Raw genomic sequence first — 24,267 nt, forward strand, 5'->3', positions numbered from 1 at the left:
TGTTTACTGCACCCATCTGAACTAGAGAAAATCATGATTTAAATGTTTATGTCTCGTCTAAATAACTAACGATAAATATCTAATATGGTCAACCAAACAGGTGATCAAAAAGTCAGACTAAGCGTCCCGGAAAACGAAATGAGACCAAATTGACAACTGGCCTTTTTTTTTTTTTTTTTTTTTTTTGCTTGAACTTTTTTTTAGGGGGGGGGCAGAGATTACAGTTATGGGTAATTATTAACAACAAAATTGGTGCAAGTCCAGATTAGTAGCACTTGTAAACAAAAATGAGTACCTTTTATTTTCTTGAATAAAAAAAACTTACTCGACGAGAACACAAGGGTGGGTCGGAGGGAAGAAAAGACACTGAACTGCTGCTTTGCCGTTACTGAAAAACTGGGTGTATAGACACCCAGTTTTTCCTACTAAGTTAAATAGACATTTTAATCTCGTTGGAAATCACGTTGGAATTCTCGCCACTGAGAGTTAGTATGTATAAAAGGAGTTGTCTCACTACGGGTTAATGATTAGTTAGGAAGTTAGTTACCTAGCTTGCTAGTCGGTTGGCGTCTCTTAGACTCATTACCTCGTTACTGTTGTTCGGCAAACATTACCAGTTAATTGTTACCTTTACAAGAAAAAACTACTTGTAAGCAACGTCACCATTTCGTTGCAAGCCCTTACTGCCTTTTCTTACCCCTCCCCCCCCCCTTCTTGTTGGTGAAATAATCCTGACAAAATTTCAACAAAACTTCTCTTCTCGAATTGAATTATTCTAGTATTTGCTGTCTTTTGCCTGAATTATAACATGGAGGATTCAGTCTCTATGGAAGAGCTTGATCTTAAACGGAAACTTCTGCAAAGAAATGTGCTGACTACTCTAGAAGGACTAGAAAAAGAAAAGAGTCCCGAGGAAGTGCTTTCTCGTTTCAAGAGGGAAATTGAGGAATGGATGGAAGAGTTGGAAGCCGTTTCATTTGGTATGGAGGAGATTTATGCTAAAGGAGATGCAGAGACCCTGGCCAGCTTAAGTACTGCCTTCTTTCGCTTTAAATAGGATGTCAGACGAAGGCTAAGTTTACTGCGAGAGACTGAGCAAGCCGAGACCCCAGCGGTCACCTCATTGGATGGAGATATTGACTCGATTCCTAAGCAAGAGAACCCGGTGACCCCTGATAAGAGATCTTCACCTTCCAAATTGGTAACCCTAGCATCATTTTCGGTAAAGTTGAAGAAACCTCACTTCAACGAAAATGACTTTAAAAAAGACAAAAGGAGTTTTAAGGACTTTTTGGTAAAATTTGAAAATTGTGCTAAGTCCATTACTTCGGACACGGAAAACTGTATTTTTTAAGATGTTCATTAGAAGGCAAGGCTCTCCAATTGATAGATCACCTTTCTCCCTCTGAAGAAAGTTACCTGATGGCCCTGAAACTTTTAAAGGACCAATATGTGGACGAGGAAGAAATAAGAGGCAAGATTATACAGGGAATACTGGATTTTCAGTTGGATAATCCTGGGAATCTGGAGGAATTGAAAAATTTTATTGTGAAGACCCAGGCTGACATGTGGGAATTAAGGTCTTCATACAATTGCGATTTGTATGATGATAGCCGGAGCAATTATAATATCGCAAGTGTTGTTTGCGAAGATCCCACCAGCAATAAAAGTAGAACTCCTGCGAATTTCTGGCAGTTACTACCCTTCATTGTCTGTGCTGTTGAAGGAGACCCCGAAAATAGTCAAACAAGTGCTTGTTGCAAGAACACCTGCTAAGATGACGGTAAAACCTAGGCCGCAACTTAAGTTTAAGACACCAACTGAATCCTCATTTCTCGAGACGTTCAACACAAAACTGATAACAGAGACCAAATGTGATTTTTGCAAATCGAGTGAACATTTGTCTGACAACTGTAGTAATTATACAACCCATGAGGCCAAAATAAGAAAGTGTCGAGAGCTACGCCTCTGATTTCGTTGTATTAAAAAATCCCATTTAGGAAATATGTGTCCATTGAAGACATCTAGAAAAGTTTGTTGTCTTCGTTGTAAATCTAAGGAACACGTGACTGCCATGTGTTCTTCTGTTACTAGTAATATTCATATTGACACATGCCTATGCACTAAAGACTGTGATAACGCTTTCCTGTCTCCTATAATTTGAATTATTGTGAAAAAAGGGGATAAGGAAGTAAAAGTTAACTGCTTGTTAGACACCGGCAGTCAGAGGACTTACCTGGACGATTCAATTTTTAAAAAATCTGAATTGCCTCTCCTTAGCAAAGGATAGAACTATTGATGTGAAAACTTTTTTAGGTACAAGTCCTAAAATGTTTTGGCCCTGTCGGTGGGGCATTAGAATACGCCGACTGCCCCCCCCCCTGCAGAGGGTAAAAGTCCCTCAATGGGGGTCCTGGATATTACCTTAAACTATATCCAGTGGTGAGGCCCCAGCTTGTGGGCTTTGGGGAGTGTGGAGCCACCCTTTAATTACCATTGCTCCCAGGTCCACTCTGACCCGGAGTGGTAGTACCTGTTGAGGTCCCAACTATGGGTTAAATAGAAACCAACGTGAAAACAACAAATATATTCTATTAAAAAAATTTTTCTTCAAAATCTTTGGATTCAGCATTAAATAACCCGGAAAGGGTTGATATGCCGTAAAACAAAAACAACCAACCTAAAATGTTTAAAGAAATCTTTTTGGATTTAAATTTGTTCACTGGCAAAACCCATACCTTTCCAATTCTGGCGACAAAATTAAATTTGTCTTATAATCTGGAAAGCCTCCCCCAGATGCTTAGAAATCTGAAGAATCGTAGACTGGCCGCTCATTTTTATGGCAAGAAAACTTTATTGACTATAGATGGGTTGCTAGGGATTGACGCAATCCAGTACCTAGAATCCCTAAAGGTGATTCCTTGTATGTATGGAGCTTCTTTTGAAACACAAAAAGGATTGATCCCTTTCGGAAATGTTAACTCTTTTCTCTTTGAATGCCAGATCAAGAAACGAAAAGAAACAAAAGTAAATTATGCAGAAGTTTTGGCTGGAACGCCACCACTCAAGACTTCCAGAATCAACTGTGTAATTCACCCGGAGGAATGTTACCCAGACCCTCTAAATAATTGGTTTAAAGACAGTAACGTTGAGCAAGGGTTGGAGAACATGTTTAATCTCGAATCAATTGGATTACCTACTGACGAAAAGTTCTCCACCTTGGATGAAGAGAAGGTGAAACAGTTTAAAGATTCCATCATATTTAAAGATGGTTTATATCATGTGCATCTTCAGTGGTATGAGGACAAATTAAAATCTGTTCCTTCTAATTATAGTGCATCTTTACGGATTCTGGATAAACTAACAAAGAATCGTGAGAAGAAAAAGTTGTATGACCAATACCTTCAAGTTTTTCAACAGCAAGACGAAGGTATTATTGAAGAAATAATTCTAACCCCTAAAAATTTTAAAGACTATACATGGATTCCCCATAGACCTGTGTTAAAATTAACTGACCAGACAACTACAAAGATAAGACCAGTTTTTAATTGTTCTTATAAGCAAAAGGGTTCTGTGTCATTAAACGAAGCAGCATATCCAGGCATAAATTTGATGACTGATATGCTACAACTGATAATCCGTTTCAGAACGAACAAATATATCTTCTTGGCCGACATCAGAAATGCTTTTCTGATGATTCGGTTGGAATCTGAAAAAGATCGGAATCGATTTTGTTTCTTTTTAAAGAAAAGTGAAAACTTGCATTGCTACCATTACAAAACCATAATATTTGGTTTCAATGCAAGCCCTTTTATTTTGAATTATGTGTTAAAGTTCCATGCTTACAAATTTCCTTTGGATGAGTGTTCAGAAGCATTGAAGTCTAATTTTTATGTTGATAACCTAGTTAAAACTGGGAATAACTCTGAAACCCTATCTGCCTTGTATACCTCTGTGAGAGAGCGTCTACACGAAGGAAATTTGGATTTGCAATCATGTAATTCTAACTGTGTAGCGCTCAAGAAGAAAATGGAGGCTGATGGAACCTTATCAGCATTCGATTTTGGTTGTGAAAAAGTCTTGGGTTATCTATACGACCCTGTGCAAGATTCCATAAGGGTTCCACCACCATCATGCGACGTGGAAGCATCAACCAAGAGAAAAATATTGTCCGAGACCTCAAAGGTATTTGATCCTTTCTCCCTTTATTTACCTGTAACAGTGCGAGGTCGTTTATTAATGAGAGAACTTTGGAAACCAAAGCTGAATTGGGATGATCCTGTTTCTCAAAGCATGTGTTCTGTTTGGAAAACACTGGCAAGTGACCTGTCAACAATTGACTCTGTATCCTTTCCGAGGAGAGTTTTAGGTGAAGGAAAGGACACAAAATTATTTTTCTTTTGTGATGCGGCTAAATCCGCATATGGGTTTACAGTGTATGCGGTAAAGGATGGAAAATCACCCTTGGTATTTGCAAAAGCAAAAATGGCTCCTCTACAAGGAAGATCCCTCCCAACGTTGGAACTTTTATCTATGTTTTTGGCTGTGAAATGTTTCCCTTTTATTAAACAGTCCCTAAAGGACATTACTGTAAAAAATATTTATGTGATTACAGATGCCCAAGTAGTTCTGTCTTGGGTTCTTGCTGATTTTGTCCAAACAAAAAATATATTTCTAAGACATAGATTACAGGACATAACTCAAATGAGTGAGAACATTAAAACTGATCTTGATATAAAAGTGAATTTTAGGTATGTTCCCACTGCTAACAATCCGGCTGATTTCCTCACCAGAGGCCTAACTATTAACAGATTTAAAGAAAACCTTCCTCTTTGGTATGAGGGGCCTGAATGGATAAGGCAGGAAGAATCCTTCTGGCACCATGATCAATTGGGTTGCCCTTCTAAGGCTCAGATGGGGTGGATTTGTCCCTCGGTGAATTATGTAACAGAGAATGAAGTCGCTATTTCTGTAGTCGAGCTGGAGAGATTTTCCAGCCTTAGTAATTTGATTAGTGTAACTTCATTGATCTTTGAGTTATTTAATAGATTAAAAAAGCGAGTGATGGATCCCAAGTTACAGACAAATACCTACCTGTTTAAAACAATGCAGAAGCAATCTTTTTCAGCAGAGCTAGACTTTTTATTAAATCCTGAAGGAAATAACGTGCCCAAGTTGGTAAAAGATTTGAACCTCTTTCTGGACCCCAAAGGCATTGTAAGATCTAGGGGAAGAATAGAAAAATCTGTATATAACCTATATGAAGTTCCAAATCCGGTTTTATTGGGAAAAAAGCATCGTCTGATAGAATTGATTATTATTATCAAAGAAGTCAACATTTAGGCTTGACCACAACATTAAATGAGGTGAGATTAGTAGGTTACTGAATACGACAAGCCATACAGGCTATTAAGAATGTGGTTAATACTTGTGCCAAATGTAAAAGGTTTAATGCTGTTTCCTTCTCAACACCTAATCCAACCAACCTACTGACTCCGCGTGTGAATTTTTCCAAACCCTTTTTACATAATGTTGTGGATTTTACCAGCCATATTCATGTTAAAGGGAAAGATGGCGACTATAAAATGTACATTGTCCTTTTTACATGCATCATCATTAGGGCAGTACATTTAGAACTAGTACCAGATATGTTTGTAAAATCGTTCATACAGGCCTTTGTCAGATTTACGAACGTGAATGGAATCCCCACTCACCTTTACTCGGATAATGCCCGTACATTTACTGCTACTGCCAGAATTATAAACAAAGGGATGATAGCAGATGAATTTAAAGAACGGTTCAACTCATACAACCTTAAACATTGTACTATTCCACTGTTTTCTCCTTGGTACTATAGCAGCTGGGAAAGGTCTATCAAGACCATAAAATCGTGCCTATATAAAGCTATAGGAAGAGGAAAAGTAGACTATTTTGGTCTACTAACCATTTTGTTGGACGTTTAAAGAGCAGTAAATAGCCGCCCCCTGACATACATAAGCTCTGACTCGGAGCTGGACATTTTAACTCCAAACTCTCTCATGAACGCCAATGTTGGTCGTGGAATATTAATGAGGGTTGAAGACCAGGACCTGGAAACCATGGACCCACTTGCACGAAGGGACTTGATTCAAACCCTGCGTTCTCGAGAAGATAGTCTGAAAAGTTTAGGAAACTTTGGAATGAAGACTACTTATTGAGTCTCACAGAAAGAACCTTGAATCTAGCCGACTCTTCCTTTGAAGATAAGATAAAACCAGGAGATATAGTACTCATTAAAAGTCCTCTGAAGACTAGGCCATTTTGGTCCCTAGGTAAAGTCCTCGACCTAATCCGAGGAAGTGATAATTTGTTATGCATGGTGAAGGTGAAGAAAGGGAATGGAACTATAGACATGCACTCCATCAAACATCTATTTCCTCTAGAATTCTCTCAACAGCCAGAAGAACCCGACCCAACAGACATGGAACCATCAAGCTCTCAAGATGTGAGCCTTGACCTGCAAAGGAGAGAAAGCACGATAATTTGGATCTGTCCAGCCTGCAACAGACCAGAAGATACTATACCAATGATAGCATGTGATACATGCGATGATTGGTTTCATTTCGACTGTGTGGGCCTAATAGAAGCACCACCAGAAGATGAACAGTGGTGCTGTAATAACTGCAATCCTCGAGACTTAACAAGGGGCAAACCCAGCCTATCAAGGGTCTAAACTGACTGTTTTATTCCCCTTAATCAGGAATTCTTTCTTTTTTTTTGTTGTGGGGAATGTGTGTAAGAATTGAAACTGATTTGACTTACCGGGGGTGGGTCGGAGGGAAGAAAACACACTGAACTGCTGCTTTGCCGTTACTGAAAAACTGGATGTCTATTTCCTACTAAGTTAAATAGACATTCTAATCTCGTTGGAAATCACGTTGGAATTCTCGCCACTAAGAGTTAGTATGTATAAAAGGAGTTGTCTCACTACGGGTTAGTGATTAGTTAAGAAGCTAGTTACCTAGTTTGCTAGTCGGTTGGCGTCTCTTAGGCTGATTACCTCGTTACTGTTCTTCGGCAAACGTTACCTGTTAATTGTTACCTTTACAAGAAAAGACTGCTTGTAAGCAACGTCACCATTTCGTTGCAAGCCCTTACTGCCTTTTCTTACCCCCCCCCCCCTCTTCTTGTTGGTGAAATAATCCCGACAATTTTGGTGCTCATACATTTATGTTACCGTTATTTTTTATAGTTTAAGTGCCTTCCCCAATGTTTGAAGTGTTTCTAATGTTTTTACCTATAACTATAATCTCTGCAAAAAAAACTCCTCTCCTCCTCCAAAAAACGGGGAAAGACAGCAGTAATTCAAAGAGCCCTATTTGTAATTGAGTATGATCAATTATCCAGGGAGAGGGCCTTGTCGTGGGGACAAGAAAAACTACCTTCCTCTTCCCCCCACTCCACCGTTTTATATACAATAAAACAAGTATGCGTCATTTCTAGCATGAGCGACAGAAGAAAAGAAAGGAGAGTGGACGAATAGCCACACCTAAAAGGCAAGGCCAGCTGACCTACTTATGTCTCCTTTCCCCAGCATCCTCGCTGTTAAAGGAAATACACATAAAAATTAATCTTTTATGATTAAAAGCTAAATGATTGTCTTTTTGTTTCAGACGGAATGAATTAAAATACAATTCTCAAACTTCTAAACTAAGTTTGATTTGTAAAAATTTCGTCTGGAATTAATGACCTTCATTTATTCATTTTCCGAGAGTGACGTCACTTGTAACACCCTGTCTCCACAAAGAAAGCGCGTCTCGGCCAAAAAAGTTAAGCCAGCTAGGGGGCTACGAGTCCCCGAATTTGGAGATCCACTCACTTGCCGAAGGATCTTATGCAGTAGTAGCAGCGGTCAGGAACCACTTCAGAACCAAAACCAGCGCCGATGCAACAACAGCAGTAATTCAAAGAGCCCTTTTCAGGGCTAGGTTCCTACGAAAGACCTACCACTTTGTTTACTTTGTTAGCCCTCCTCATCACAGTTCCAGCAGCAGCCTTTTCCAGCTCTTAGTGCCTCCTGCAGCCTCTAGCTGCCTGCATCTCCTGCCTGCAGCTTCCTGCACCTCCTGCCTGCAGCCTCAGCTTCCTGCACTGCACCTGCATCTCCCGCCTGCAACTTCGCTTGCACCTTGCACCTCTGGTCTGCTACCTCGGTTGCACCTTGCACCTCTGGTCCGCTACTTCGCTTGCACCTCTGGTCCGCTACCTCGCTCGCACGTTGTTCCTCTGGTTTGCAATCTGGCTCCCTACCGGTCGTCCGTTCTTAAACACTGATCCCTCCGCTCTCAGTGTCGTCCGTTCCTAGACACTGATCCCTCCGTTCTCAGTGTCGTCCATTTCAAAACACTGATCCCTCCATTTTCAGTGTCGTCCGTTCCTTAACACTGACCTCCGAGCTCTCAGTGTCCACCATTCATTCCGGATCGCTCTGACGCCCAGCTGACCGTTCCATACCCAGCGATCACCCTCTGAACCACACTACGTCCAGAGTACCAGTCCGGACCTCCAGACCTTGCCTCCAGTGACGTGCGACCTTCCAGGCGACCAACACCCAGATTAAACGATTTTTGCTTCCTTTATACAAAACAAAAGGCGAACCCTCGTCTTTAACCAAACAACCTGTGTCTGTCATTCTTCTTTGCCTTTATGCTGTTTACCTTTTGCCTGTGTCTATTTTGTTAGTTGTTGGGTCGATTGTCTCCGGATGACCGGCCCCCGCAACAATTTTCTCTAGTTCAGATGGGTTCAGTAAACAAATTTTTAACTCAAAATGACCCCTAATGTACTAATGTATAACATAAGACACAGAAAAGAAACATTTATAATGCGTGCACAGCTTTATTTTCTCATATAACCACCGTATGCTTTCAATGGATTTTACCTTAAATTGTACAGCATTAAGCCTTGTTTATATTTCTGGAGTGATATCTGAAGATTTCTAGTAAAGGGGGGTCACTTATGTTGACTTATATAAACATCTTTACTTTTTTTTAAATTTAAAACCAAAGAGGTGTTACATTTTCTAATGAAGGACAGAGTTGACAAATTGCAATAATCCGTAGCTAATCAAAAGCAAAGAAAAACATTTTATCGCAACTACTCTGAATTTTTCATCTAAAGACTGTACACTACTTTCATTTACTCTTTTTTTTTTTTTCAGAATGACATTCTCAAATTTTATTTTTAAATTTTACATTGGAGTTACCACTTATCAAAGCTAGGAGGCCACTCGAGGATGAGGGTTAATTAGTGTACAGTAGTCAATGGGACAATATCGTAGTAATCGTTAGTAGTGAAAATTTGTAAATTGGATTACTTAAGGGGATGGCTCATCAAGAATTTGTTTAACTTGAAGACGACCAAATTGTAGTCAGCTAGAAAGTAGGCAAATGGAAGAGATTTCCACAGACGTGCAGTTCTAAGAAAGAAGCTTTTGTTCATGGAATCTGTTTTAGGCACAGATAATGAGTGAGGGAAGTTATTGGTAGTAGTTTCAGCTAGACGAGTGTTTTTTGTGAAAGTTTGGTAAGGTGGGACCATAAATTGGAGCTCAGATGAGCACTTGCCATAAAAATAACGATAAAGCAAAGACAGGCTCGCCATGGCTCTTCTGTGGGAAAAACGTTGCAAGGAAGAGAAAAGTGCATCACTCACTAGACTATGTAGTCTATTTTGAACTCTTTCAAGGAAGGATAAGACTTTCTATTGCCTAAATAACCGATTATTAGGTTGACAATCAGTAAACACAAAGCCATCTTCAATCAAACAATTGTCCATTAACAGTTTCTTTTTATGTCATTTAAACACTATGCGCTGTTCAGAGACAATTAGGCAATATTTGCGTAAATGGTTCTTATATAATCATTGCTATTTTATTTATTTCTCATTATTACATTCTATATACTATAACTCTAACCCCCTCTCTTCCGAGGGCCGGGCCGCATCCGTCGCTATCCTGGTTCACGGGAGCATACTTGTGATGTACTTCTGGCCGTGTTCGTCGCTCCCAGCTCACAGGACCATAGATGCAACCCAGCAGGGCTACATTCTTACTTGCCTAGTGGTGGACCCCTCAAGGGTGACCAGATTCTCACTGGTCACTGGAAAATATCTCTCTGCTGCTCAGGGCACGCAAATGTGCATGACCCTAAGTCCGTGTGGCAACATTGTCGATTTCAGTCGTCACTCTGGCTTTGTGCTGGATCCAGTCTGTCTCCTTCATCATCTGGTGTCAAATAAACTGCATCTTCATTCAGGCAGCAAATCGAAAACAAGGAAAAACTCTGGGACATTTTTATATAACGAAACAAAATAATTATTCATAAATCGTTTTACACTTGTTTAGTCGAGTTCTTTGATTCAAGCTTCATGATGCAGGTTGCATACTTAAGTTCCACTAATCAATTTCCCAGCTAAGAACAAGAGCTTTTCAACTAAGCTCTTATGAGGGTTTACCCCCCCCCAGGCGGGGTGAGAGCGATGTGGACGCCTCGAATGCCAGTCAGTAAAAAAGGACCAAGGACCCTAACTCCAAAAAGTCAATCGTTTTTATCAAATCAGAAATTCCTCCTTCCCCCTTTTTGGAGTTATTCTTTCTTTTTCTTCCCTTCCTCTCCCTCTCTTCTTTTATCATATTAATTTGTACTCCCTTTTTCTTCTTTCTTTTGTCCCGAACCTTCTCCCTCATTAATGACCATATCTCTCCCTAGGTTCAATTTATTTATTTATCTGTCCAACTAACTTATCATGTAATTAGGAGTTATTAGTCACCCCAGCTGTCTTCCATATCGCTCAGAGATTTTAAAAACAACCTTTTCGTTGTTGATAGATGTCAATTCTTATTTGTCTTTCTCTTAAAAACCCCACCCCGGCACTGATGTGATAAGCGATAACTATTTATTTCCCATTGAAATGTTTTATTTCTTCTGGACATTTTTCATAAACATCTGTTTTTCCTTGATCAAGTGTCAGCATGCCGACCATACCTCATCCTCTATTTGAAAAGTAAGATCATCTGGTGTCGCCAGGGATCTCATCATAATACTACTTTTTGTTGCTGGACAACACCGGTTACATTTTACTATTCATTTGGTTTTTTCAAAGATTTTAAATACTTTTCATTATTATTTATAGATTGAATACTTCCTAAACATTATTAATAGCTTAGTAAAATGGACTATGATACAACATGGTAGAAAAAAAAACAATTTGATCGCTCACCTCAATAAACATTGGGATTTCATGAGGTAGTAATCAATTGCTGAAACAAGTTCTCTCAGCATTTCAAAAATGTAACTAATGTTAGATATTCATATAATATTGATTGATTCTATTATCTTTACTTATATGTAAAAGAAAACTTGTGTGTGGGGGTGTTTGTGTGTGTATTCATTTCCTGTGGACTTGGAAACAGCCGGGTTGATTATTTTTAAATTTCGCATTAATATACTCTGTGTCTGGGAGTGTTCTTAGAGAGTTTTTGTATCGGAATGCCCCAATAAATATTGAAAATCAATAATCTAAAAATCTGATTAAAGAAGGAACGGTCCAATTTTGACACAAAGTTAACATTCTTATATGGTCTAACATCACAAGTGTATTTGAGAAGTTTTATCACCGCACAAGCAGAAGGGTCCAGAATATAAAATCAACAGTAGGTTCTTTGATAAGACATAGGACATGTTCGAAATGAATGTTCCTTTTAAGAGCACAATTGCACCATGATACTTGACTTTTGTATTTTAAATTTTAATTCAAGCCATTATATAAAAATAATTTTATAAAATCGACATTAGGTTCTCTACAGTGCAATGTAGACTACAATGTATTAGGGATTAAGTCACTGTGGAGAGACATGTGAAGCTTCCTCTTGGTGCACTATGATGGATTCTCAACTAGAGCAGGCGATTTCACTGATTTCAATGACATTCAATCCCGGGCAACGTCAGGTCTCCCTGCTAGTTATGCAGTAAAGAATGGATTGTATGGACAAAATTGGGAGGTTGCAGATGTTTTTAAAGTACCTGAACTTGTCAAAAGTTGAACCAATGTAAAAATGGAACTAATAAAAAAAATAAGTAAATAATTAAAAAAATTTTCTTTTAACCGATAAGATGCGATTTAGTTTGGCTTCATAAAATGGAATAACAACAAAACAACAAAACCCAGTGATTCTGTCTTTTTTACTTAGATTTTATTTTTATTTTTTGTTAAAGTTGAAATAGGATTGCACTTTTATTTCTTTTGCCTTTCGCATAAAATGTTTACGAAGATGTCCATGTTAAAGCAAAGAAATCTAATTTGGTTTTGATCTAAACTCAGTTAATCATAATAATTCATTGATTTATGTCTTATCTCCATTCTTTTTTTCAGTTTGTTCAGTTGGTAAATTTGGTAGTGGATGTTTGAACACTTGTCATTGTGCAAACTATTACGACTGCAGTAAAAACATGGGAGATGCTATGATGGGAATTGTACAGCTGGATACAAGGGGTATTACTGCCAAACTGGTAAGCAAGTTTACTGAACTCTACTTTAACACTTTTGATTTTGTCTGATATTTTTTCTATTATGAAAAGATGTATGAATCGTTTGCCTACTCGCATGTTTATGTCTGTCAACAGAAAGTCATTTTTGTTCTTTCTGCATTTTCAGTTTGTATCTGAATTAAATGAATCTAATTAAATCAAAGGAGAGAAATAACAATAGATTATATTTTCTACTCGTTGAAGCTATGAAAAGAAATATAAAAGAATATAATGCGTAAAATTCTAGTTATTATTATTAAGGCAGTGAATTCTTAAAAGGTTCAGTTCTAAATATCAAAAAGAATTTCCAGTGAAATTAATTTTAAATAAGTGATGCTGTTGCAACCAGAAATCGCACACAGGTGAATAAGAACGTTTTTAAAACGTATATGTAAATGAGATAAATTGTCCTTTTCAGAACATGTCCATATTTCAAATTCAACAAAGCAACTACCTTTACGATGTTTGTTGTTTTTACTGCAAATGACTTTTTTAAATGTTATCTTGTTTTGTTAATTTTTATTTTATTTCGGACTATTAGTCTCATCTTATCTTTTTATTGATGCACAACGTTTCGGCCAACTTCCTCTGGCCTTCGTCAGGTGGTAACCGCGACGGATAGGAGCTTCGAATCTCCTAACTGCATTCTCAGCCATCACTGCCATCCGTAGTTGTTGTCGTCTCACCACATTTTTGACCAATTACCTCTGGCACGCTTTGGGTGGGATTGAAACCGCTATCTTCAGACAATGTTCATCTGGAACCGTAGAGATTCAACGAATAAGAATGAGATAAATTGTCCTTTTCAGAACATGTCCATATTTCAAATTCAACAAAGCAACTACCTTTACGATGTTTGTTGTTTTTACTGCAAATGACTTTTTTAAATGTTATCTTGTTTTGTTGTGATGATTCACTTTATTTTTTTTTAGGTTGTGAAGTTGACATCTTTGTTTCAAGTTAGAATTTATAGTAAAACTGCCAATCAGTTTGAATGAAGCTCATCAATATTCAATTAATCTGAAAAAGATGGAGAATATATTAAAATAACATTGGCCATTTCTTGTCACTTTTGAAAAAAAGAAATAAAATTGGAAAACAAGATTAGACATGTTTTAGTGCTCTTGTCAAAGAGAAACACTTTCAACATGAAAAGAAATAGATGCCTCAGATGCACACATACAATGATTTCTATCATCATTGATTTGATATCTGTTTTATGTGCTCGCATTTGTTGGACTCTGGTTTTTATATTTCCGCAAGGTTTACTTTATCACCGTTTAAATTTTTAACATTTTTAAAGGTTGGATGCACCATCAGCATCCCTCAGATATTGTTTTTAGACAAAATCAACTTTTCATGCAAATTATATTAAAAAAATCTGAAAACAAAAACAGAAAAATGATGGATAGTTATTTTTCTTTAAATCATTGCTTCTTTAAATGAAAGCAGCATACTCCTAATTCCGATCCCATCTGAGTGCGTTAATATTGTTTGCGTGGAGTGTCTTGGTTTGTTTGTGCCATGAGAATGTCTCTGAAATGGTTGTTATGATCTGGGCATGGCAACCAGCTTCCTGAGTGTTAGATACAATAAAACAATAGGTACATCCTCTTTAGATTAAGGGGGTGATTTGTTGTTGGCTACATCTGCTGATGGGTCATCAAGTTCATCATGAGAGCGATAGAGAGAGAGACAAAAAAGAAGAGAGTAACAGAGAGAGAGAGAGAGAGAGAGAGAGAGAGAGAGAGAGAGAAAGAGATTAAGATATATTTTGTTATTAAATTACAACAGATTGTTTTTAATTTTAATGTTTTCAAATAGAGACAAAAAAGAAGAAAGTAACAGGGAGAGAGAGAGAGAGAGAGATTAAGATATATTTTGTTATTAAATTACAACAGATTGTTTTTGATTTTAATGTTTTCAAATAGAGAGACAAAAAAGGAGAGAGTAACAGAGAGAGAGAGAGAGAGAGAGAGAGAGAGAGAGAGAGAGAGATTAATATATATTTTGTTATTAAATTACAACAGATTGTTTTTAATTTTAATATTTTCAAATAGAGACAAAAAAGAAGAAAGTAACAGGGAGAGAGAGAGAGAGAGAGAGAGAGAGAGATTAAGATATATTTTGTTATTAAATTACAACAGATTGTTTTTGATTTTAATGTTTTCAAATAGAGAGACAAAAAAGGAGAGAGTAACAGAGAGAGAGAGAGAGAGAGAGAGAGAGAGAGAGAGAGAGAGAGAGAGAGATTAATATATATTTTGTTATTAAATTACAACAGATTGTTTTTAATTTTAATATTTTCAAATAGAGACAAAAAAGAAGAAAGTAACAGGGAGAGAGAGAGAGAGAGAGAGAGAGAGAGAGAGAGAGAGAGAGAGATTAAGATATATTTTGTTATTAAATTACAACAGATTGTTTTTTATTTTAATGTTTTCAAATAGAGAGACAAAAAAGAAGAGAGTAACAGAGAGAGAGAGAGAGAGAGAGAGAGAGAGAGAGAGAATGAGAGAGATATCTTAATATATATTTTGTTATCAAATTACAACAGATTATTTTGGATTTTAATTTTTTCAAAAGTCAATGTCATTAACATTGATATGAACATTTTCACTTCAACTGCATTCACTTTTTGTTAAACTCTCAGTTAAGTGAAAGAGGGTGTAGAAGTCACAAAAAAAGCCTATTTTATCTTGTGAATTAATGCACCCCCCCATCCCCCCCCCACTGAGTGATTCAGGACACACTGACCAATCAGCTGGCAGAGTGCTTTGATTCACCTGTCCCCTAAAGAACTTCTTTAGTCTCTTTTGGGAACAGTGGTCAGCTAGTAGAGGGAACTCAAATCCAGACATCTCTCTCCCTTATCTCCCATCCCTGTCCACTCGACATAGCAGCATTGACGGTTTTCACAGAAGACAACTGCCGCCAATCTGGAACTCCACAGAGAATGGCTGCCTGACCAATGTGGCCAAAGAACTTTTCATTCCTTCTTTATCCAATCCAAACACTGTCTAACTTTCTGCTGCTTAAATAAATGCTTTTGTTGTTTTTTTTTCCGTGTCCAAAAACTAATTATTTTATTAGCAAGGTCTGTCACAGCATGCGATAGCAGCTAAGGTAAATCGCAGTAAAACTGTTATTTGCAACTTTCTAAAGAACACTGAGAATTATGGAAAATCAAAGTGGACCGTTTGAGATTTGGTCGTGAATACCAAACCTTGGACGTTGAGAAGTGGAAGAAAGTCCTGTTTTCTGATGAGAAAAATTAAATTTAGATGGTCCTGATGGCTCCCAGCAATGCTGGCATGACTAAAACATGCGTCTTGAAATTTTTTCCACACGTCATAGTGGTAGAGTGTCTATAATGGTATGAGGTGCCTTTTCTTATAGATGGACGATGAAGCTCCAGGTGGTTCAGGTTGTCAGACAGCAGCTGGTTATGCTACAAAAAGCATCTTTGATGATGGAGAGTCATCGTTTGTGTGGGATGGATGGTTATTCCAACAGGATAATGCTGCAATTCACACTGCAATACGGACCTTGAGCTTTCTACAAGAAAATGGAGTCCATCTCTTGGGACATCCTGCATGCTCACAGGACTTGAACTCAATTGAAGACGTTTGGTGATGGATGACAAGAGAGGTTTATCGAAATGGCAAACAATATTTAAAAAAAAATGAACTTTGTTAAGCCATCTTCAGAAACTGGAGCAGGATTAAATTTTTGATCAGCAGTGTATTTAGCAACTTTATTCATAGTACTGAACATGGTTGCAAGACATTACACATGAAAAAGTTCATCAAAATCAGAGCTTTGTTTGCTAAAGTGAAAATGCACACAACAGTAGCAAATGATCAGGTCTGATTTTTAATTCAAGCGATTTAGACAATTTACAAGTTTGATCTTAGTCTTATTTCAGAATTTTCTGGGTCTAAGTATGGAGTGTCAGCAGTTATGTATAGATAGAAAAAACAGAACTTGTACATAACCTATATTTCAATGTGTTCCAACTTCCTACAAAATTTTTCAGTACTAGTGCATATTACAAACTGGATTTTCGTAAATGTCCAATAGGGGTAGATCGGAAACTTATGCAAACCACCGAAATATGTTGAGTGCTGGTCAAGTTGATTAGCCAATCAGAATGCGACAACAAAAGTGATTAGCCTATAAAAATCCAAGCATACACTTTTTGATAAATTTGAAGAAAAGGGGATAAAAAAACTTTCTCATTAATTTTAAATAATGGAGCAGCACATGGCAATTAATTTTAAATAATGGAGCAGCACATGGCAATTAATTTTAAATAATGGAGCAGCACATGGCAATTAATTTTAAATAATGGAGCAGCACATGGCAATTAATTTTAAATAATGGAGCAGCACATGGCAATTAATTTTAAATAATGGAGCAGCACATGGCAATTAATTTTAAATAATGGAGCAGCACATGGCAATTAATTTTAAATAATGGAGCAGCACATGGCAATTAATTTTAAATAATGGAGCAGCACATGGCAATTAATTTTAAATAATGGAGCAGCACATGGCAATTAATTTTAAATAATGGAGCAGCATATGGCAATTAATTTTAAATAATGGAGCAGCACATGGCAATTAATTTTAAATAATGGAGCATCACATGGCAATTAATTTTAAATAATGAAGCAGCACATGGCAATTAATTTTAAATAATGGAGCAGCACATGGCAATTAATCTAACTATGCCGGAAAAGAATGTAGGGTGGGCTCTAAACATACCCTTATTGATTGGAGGTTGTTGTTATATTTTATTTTATTGTTTTTCGATTTTTTTTTTTCAATGATGAATGTTGTTATTCTCTGTTTCTTAATGTTTTTAAGATTTGCTTGGCAGAACTCGGCATATTCCGGCAGTTTATGTCAGATGGATAAAACTGGGGAGAGCTATCGAGACCATGTGTAATAGACAATACCAGATACAGTTGGATGGAAATGGCAGATTATTCTCTCGTACAATCACCTCCCCAAAAATACCGGTCATAAGGTGGGGGAGGAGGCATGTAGAAAATGGAGAAGACTGATGAGATGAGTCAGAAAAAAGTGGAACACCGGTCATCATCTGGTGTTATAAATTCAGTGCTAGTCTCGGACTCGGAAGACTTAAGTCCACTTTACACAGAGGAGAAATATGTTTCAATTTTTGTCATCTCATAGAAGTTGTATACAAGCTCCAGTTTTTCTATGCACAATGACTGACAGTCTTGATTCTGACCCCTCAATCTTTAGAATTAGAGTTAAATGAAACTTGTGTATAGTTAAGATCTTATTTCCATTTTATTTCCCAGAATTCAAATTTGAGTTCAATGTGCTTTGGAAAGTTCTGTGTAGTTGAGTTGATTCTTGCATTTGTGGAGACAATGGTCTTGGTGCTTATGTTACTCTCCTGCTGCGTTGTGAGATCAAACTCATAGGTTTGTGTCTAATCGAGTCTTGGTTTTCCACCTCTATATCTGTTAGATGTGTCATCTACCATCACTACGTTATCATCCATCTTTGCCACATCCATCATCTCATGTATGTTAGACAGGGATACAGTGTCCTCTATTCTTGGCTTTTGGAGAGGTGGTTGTCGGGAGATTAATCTGGCGTATCCATGATAGGTTGGATTTTCCGGAGAAAACAACAATCAAAATTCCGACACGCTGCTAGTATTTTTATTGCTGTTATAGCATGCATGGTAGTCATCTTTTTGTTAGCAGAGTACATTTAAGAGTTGTATTAAAGGGAGATAATCCTGGAAGTTTATTATAACATCAAATTTTGAGTTCAATCAACCTTGTTGACCTCTTTCTCTTCAACATATTAATATATCTCATCAAGCTGTCAACTGTAAATTTTAAAATTGTTGGTTTTATTTTACTTTTGGCCTATTTGCAAACCTTTTTTTCTGTTTCTGCTGATTATTAAAAAGAAACAAAAAAAATGTTAACTTGATTTTGTATTTTACTTTTTATTTTTGTAAATAAATTGACATTAATAATTAAATTTATTAATTTTTAAATTTTGTCTGAAAAAATTGCTGTTCTGATGTTTTTAAAGCTTCTTTCTTTATCTTCAAAATATTATTTTAAGTTATTTTCTGTTTTATAGATTTAACCTCAGATAAACAAGTTGTGCAATACTTTTCATGATTCTTCAATTTCTTAGAAGTCTCATATATGCCAACACACTAATTAAAGTTTGCATGTTGTATTATCTTGCTTCAACATTTATAGAACCTGTGGTTCTAAATGGTATGTCAAAAGGAGACTCTCATTTTTAAAATGCTTTGTAAAGATAAAACAAAAGAAATTGTCATTTTAACATTTAAAAAACAACTTTATTGGTTATCTTCGTTAGTAGCATGTATAAGAGAGAAATAGATTAGTAGCTGAATGCGTTTTTGTTTGGAAACATAGATTGGATATTAGAAAGGTTTGTTGAAAGAGAAATTAGTTCATTGTTCATATGTTCTTGTATTTATAGTAGTTGTGAAAAGAGTTTCTGGTGTGGAGACGTTGATTAGATAGCCCGGTTTCATGAGAAAAATGTTCCTGTGTATAGGTGCTGTAGGAGCGTGCGTGCATGCGTGCAGAGACGGAGGCAAAGGATTAGAGTCCCATTGTAGGAAAGAGAGTACGTGTGTGAACCGCACGTGGAAGCAAGTTGGTGTTTGAAGATAGCCGTGTTGGCTTGTATGTACTCACACTTTTTAAAGCTTCTTTCTTTATCTTCAAAATATTGTTTTAAGTTATTTTCTGTTTTATAGATTCAACCTCAGATAAACAAGTTGTGCAATACTTTTCATGATTCTTCAATTTCTTAGACGTCTCAGATATGCCACTGGTGCTACCAGATCAGGCTGTCTATTGGCTTCCTGAGACGAAATGCACCTACCTCGATTTTCTGTTTTTGTTTTCTATTCTCTTTTGTAAAACTTAATTATGTTCTGCAAAACCAAAAACCAAAACAACCCCCCTTCCCCTCTCCTTTCCTTTTCCTTCCCTACTTCCCAACCCCGTCGCCCCCCCCTTATTTTTTGCCCTGTTGGTAGGGCACTAGAATAAGCCGACTGCCCCCCCTGCAGAGGGTAAAAATCCCTCAATGGGACAACCAGTTAGCCGTGGGTTGCTACCCGTAATGGCTTAGGACGTGATCCTGGTGATTGAGCTAACCTAGACTTGGGTGCATAAAGGTCTAGGCACTGCAACACATTACTTCGGCCCTTACTTCGGCTAGACGGGCGGTCGGAGAGGCCCGATCCGACCAATTGGCCAGTCACACGAAGCCCTAGCACTTACACCCAAAGTACCAACTATCACAACAAAGAACGAAACTTAAAGTTACTCCCATTTTTTTTTTTTTTCATTTTTTTTTTATTTATTCCCCAATTTTCGACTCCGAGGTGGGTAGGGAGCATGGTTGATGAAAAATAAATCCCAAAATCCATGGCTGATAAAAACAAATGCATCCCCCTCAAAACCCTTAAAAGAAACCATTCCTCTGACTCTGACTTCTCAAGCTCAGATGAAGAACAAAAATTAAAAACTAGAAAAACCGTTCCAGCTATAGACGAAGGAAACTTCCCATGATTCTTGGTTATTGAATTAATCGAAAATAAAAAAATTGGAAATTTATCACCTTTTCTAATAGAAAAGACATTATCCACAAAAAAGTAAACCAAAAATGATAAAAAAAAACAAAAGATGGAAATCTACTAGTTGAGATAACCAATCTTAGAGATGCTCAATCTCTACTCAAAATGAAGAACTTCCATGAGTACAAGTGCAAAGTCTTTCCCCATAAAATACTAAACATTTCGAAAGGAGTAATTTGAACTTATGAACTATCGCTAGCAACTGAAGAAGAAATAAAAACCGAATTAGAAAAAACAAGGAGTAATCAACCACATCCGCATAAACATAAAAAGAAACAATACAATAATAACAACCAACACATATATATTAACGTTTAACAAATCAACAATACCTAAAGAAATAAAAATTGGCTACTTAAATGTAAAAGTAGACCAATATATCCCAGCTCCATTAAAATGTTTCCATTGCCAAAAATATGGACATCATAGAGAAGCCTGTAAAGGAATAAAAATATGTGGAAAATGCGGCAACAAAGAGCCTGACCACACTGAAGAAAAATGCATAAATGAGGTGAAATGTGCAAACTGCAAAGAAGATCAACCGGTCTTCTCTAAAATATGCAAAACATATAAAAGAAAAGAGAAATTATAGAAGTAAAGTACAAAAAAAAAAAAACACAACCTTTCCAGAAGCCAGAAAAATAGTTGAGACGTACATGAAAGACAACACATATGCTGAGACAACAAAAAAGACAACTAAACCATGCCAACATAATGAAATACATGATCAATATAGGGAGCTGATAAACAAACTGATAAACACATTAAATATTAAAGAATGACCAGAATTTCAAAATAGCCTAAAAGAAAAATACTCAAATCTGGGAAATAAAATAAAAATAAATCCAAACAAAGAAAATAATATTCCATCCACAACAGAACCATTAAAAAAAATTATCACAGAAACCAAGAAAACAACCACCAGAAATTAATAAAAACATAAGCAATGATAAAACAGCAAATAAAGAACGTTCCAGAAAAGAAGAAAACCAAACAATAGATACTCAAAATAGATTCCAAATTCTAGAAAAAATGGAAACCGAAAACACCCTAGATAAAAAAAGAGAAACCACACACAAGTAATCAAGAGGGAAAAATGAACAAGAAGCCAAAACGGCAACATCTCAAGCAAGATCCAGATCGACGTCCAGATCTAAACAAAAAAAGAAAAAAACCCAGCAAAGCACTTTACCAAAGACACAAACTCCGACAAAAGATAAACCCTCTACTTCTAAAGAGATTGAAATAGAGGAAAACTAAACAGCCTCATGGATAGAAATAAAACACAACAAATTATCCAATGGAATTGTTGTGGAATAAGATCTAACTATAATGAACTTCTTATACTTATCTCACTCTTCAACCCAGCCATTGTTTGCTTACAAGAAACATTCCTACAAAACAATAACCATTTCAAAACACCAAACTATGAAAAATACAACTATTTCCATAACACAGGCCTTTGTGCTAATGGAGGCACCTCAATTCTTGTAAGGAATAACATACCTCAAAGCAATTTCTCGGTCAAAACAAATCTCCAAGCAATTACAACTCAAGTCACATTGCACAAAACAATCACAATCTGCTCAATATACCTCCCTCCTCATGAACCAATAAATGAAAATGAACTAGAAAATTTAATAAAACAACTACCTTCACGATTCATTCTTCTAGGAGACTTTAACTGCCACAGTACGTTATGGGGATGCGAAGTCACGAACTCAAAAGGAAACAAAATCGAACAATTAATTAACAAAAATAACTTGTGCCTTCTCAATCAAAAAAATCCCACATACTTAAATCCAATAAACAGACCAACTAGTGCCATTGATCTTACCATGTGTGATCCATCAAGCTTCTTGGATTATACATGGAGCACTTACGAAGAACCCTGTGGAAATGATCACTTCCCTATTATAATCAATTACAGTAACTCCATCCAAAACCATATACCCAGGTGGAACACAAACAAAGCCAACTGGGCCGAATTTAAAGAACTTTGTTCACTAAAACTAACAGAACATAAATCCAAACAACAGAAGAATTCACGGAAGTACGCATAACAATAGCCAAAAAATGCATACCCAAAAATTCTCCTCCTGGAAAAAAAAAACATGGTTCAATCCAGAATGTAAAACGGCCATTAGACAGAGAAAGGCAACCTTAAGAAAATTTAAAAAACAACCCACAACCAGCAACTTAATAAAATGCAAACACCAAAGAGCTAAAACTCGAAAAACAATTAAAGAATGCAAAGGATCCTGCTGGCAACAATTTGTCAACAAAATCAACATCACCACTAAACCTAAAACCGTCTGGGAAATGATTAGGAAAATAACTGGAAAATATAATCCGAATTCAATCAAACACCTTCTTACAAATAAACAGAAAATAACTGATAAAAAAGATATTGCTAACACACTAGCTAAAACCTTTGCCGAAAACTCATCATCAAAACACTATAATAGACAATTCCAAATACTTAAGAAACATGAAGAAAAGTACAAAATAAACTTTAACTCCAAAAACCAAGAGCCTTACAATGAAATCTTCTCCCTCAATGAACTAGAAACCGCCATAGAAAAATCCCATAACTCAGCTGTAGGACCAGATGAAGTGCACTACAGCTTCCTTAAAGAAATTCCACCCGAATCATTAAAACTCTTTCTCCAAATTTATAATAAAATATGGGAAACAAAAGATTTCCCAACTTCATGGAAAAACGCAACAATAATGCCAATACCCAAACTGGGAAAAGATACATCAAACCCAGAAAACTACAGACCAATAGCTCTCACAAGCTGCCTATGCAAAACGTTCGAAAGAATGATTAACTACCGTCTTATATGGTATCTAGATGACAACAAAATAATTTCTGAAATCCAGTGTGGATACCAAAAAAAATCGAGGATGTATAGACCACATCACTAACCTGGAAAATTATATCAGAGAAGCTTTTATCAATAAGGAACACGTAACATCTGTTTTTTTTTCGATCTTGAGAAAGCATATGAAACTACCTGGAAACACGGTATCATAAAAGATCTCCACAACATCGGACTAAGGGGCAGACTACCTGAATTCATAAAAAAACTTCCTAACAGACAGATCTTTCCAAGTTCGCATAGACTCAACTTTATCAGACCCACAAAATCAAGAAGGAGTGCCCCAAGGCAGCATATTATCAACAACTATCTTTAACATAAAAATCAATAACATTATAAAAGAACTCTCTCCTGATATACATAGCTCCTTATATGTAGATGACTGCTCAATCAGCTACAGATCTAAATACACTCACACTATTGAAAGAAAAATACAACATAACATAAATAAAATTAATAAATGGGCAACTAAAAATGGTTTCAAATTCTCCAAAACTAAAACAAAATGCATCCATTTCTGCAACCAACGCAAACTCCATCCTGACCCAACCTTACAGATTGAAGGCAAAAAAATTCCATTCGTAAATGAACACAAGCACCTGGGAATCATTTTTGACAAAAAACTAAATTTCATTCCACACATCAATCACATCAAAACCAAATGTAATAAAGCATTACAACTCCTACGAGTCATCGCCCATACAGATTGGGGAGCTGACAAGAACACACTACTGAAACTATATAGAGCATTAATTAGATCAAAAATAGATTATTGTAGCTTCATATATCAATCCACCAGAAAGTCATATCTAAAAACCCTCAACACAATATACCACTCCGGACTAAGACTAGCACTAGGAGCATTTCCAACCTCCCCTGTAGAAAGCCTGTATGCAGAAGCACATGAAACTCCTCCAATGCTCAGAAATCAAAACCTTGGTTTAAGATACTACACAAAACTTTTTTTTTTTTTTTTTACATAGGCATCACCACATTATCAAGGCCCAGAGGCCACTCAAGGATAAGGGTTAAAGAGTGTACAGTAGAAATTGGACAATATAGCAATCATTAGTAATGAAAATTTGGTAAAGTTGATAACTTATATGGAACGGCTCATCAAGAACTTATTTACT

General features: G+C 36.6%; 1 protein-coding gene across 1 annotated transcript in view; it reads left to right on the forward strand.

Moving 5' to 3' along the window:
* LOC145248742 (uncharacterized) overlaps positions 1-24,267 on the forward strand; it is a 146,379-nt gene that overhangs the window by 117,721 nt on the left and 4,391 nt on the right. Inside the window, exon 6 of the mRNA XM_080110388.1 lies at positions 12,412-12,548. Within this exon, the coding sequence (XP_079966514.1) occupies positions 12,412-12,548 (137 nt within the window). The remainder of the gene's footprint in view (positions 1-12,411; positions 12,549-24,267) is intronic.

The sequence above is a fragment of the Euprymna scolopes genome, chromosome 27 (genome assembly GCF_053919585.1).
Source record: "Euprymna scolopes isolate OS-2025 chromosome 27, ASM5391958v1, whole genome shotgun sequence".
Lineage (NCBI taxonomy): Eukaryota > Metazoa > Mollusca > Cephalopoda > Sepiida > Sepiolidae > Euprymna > Euprymna scolopes.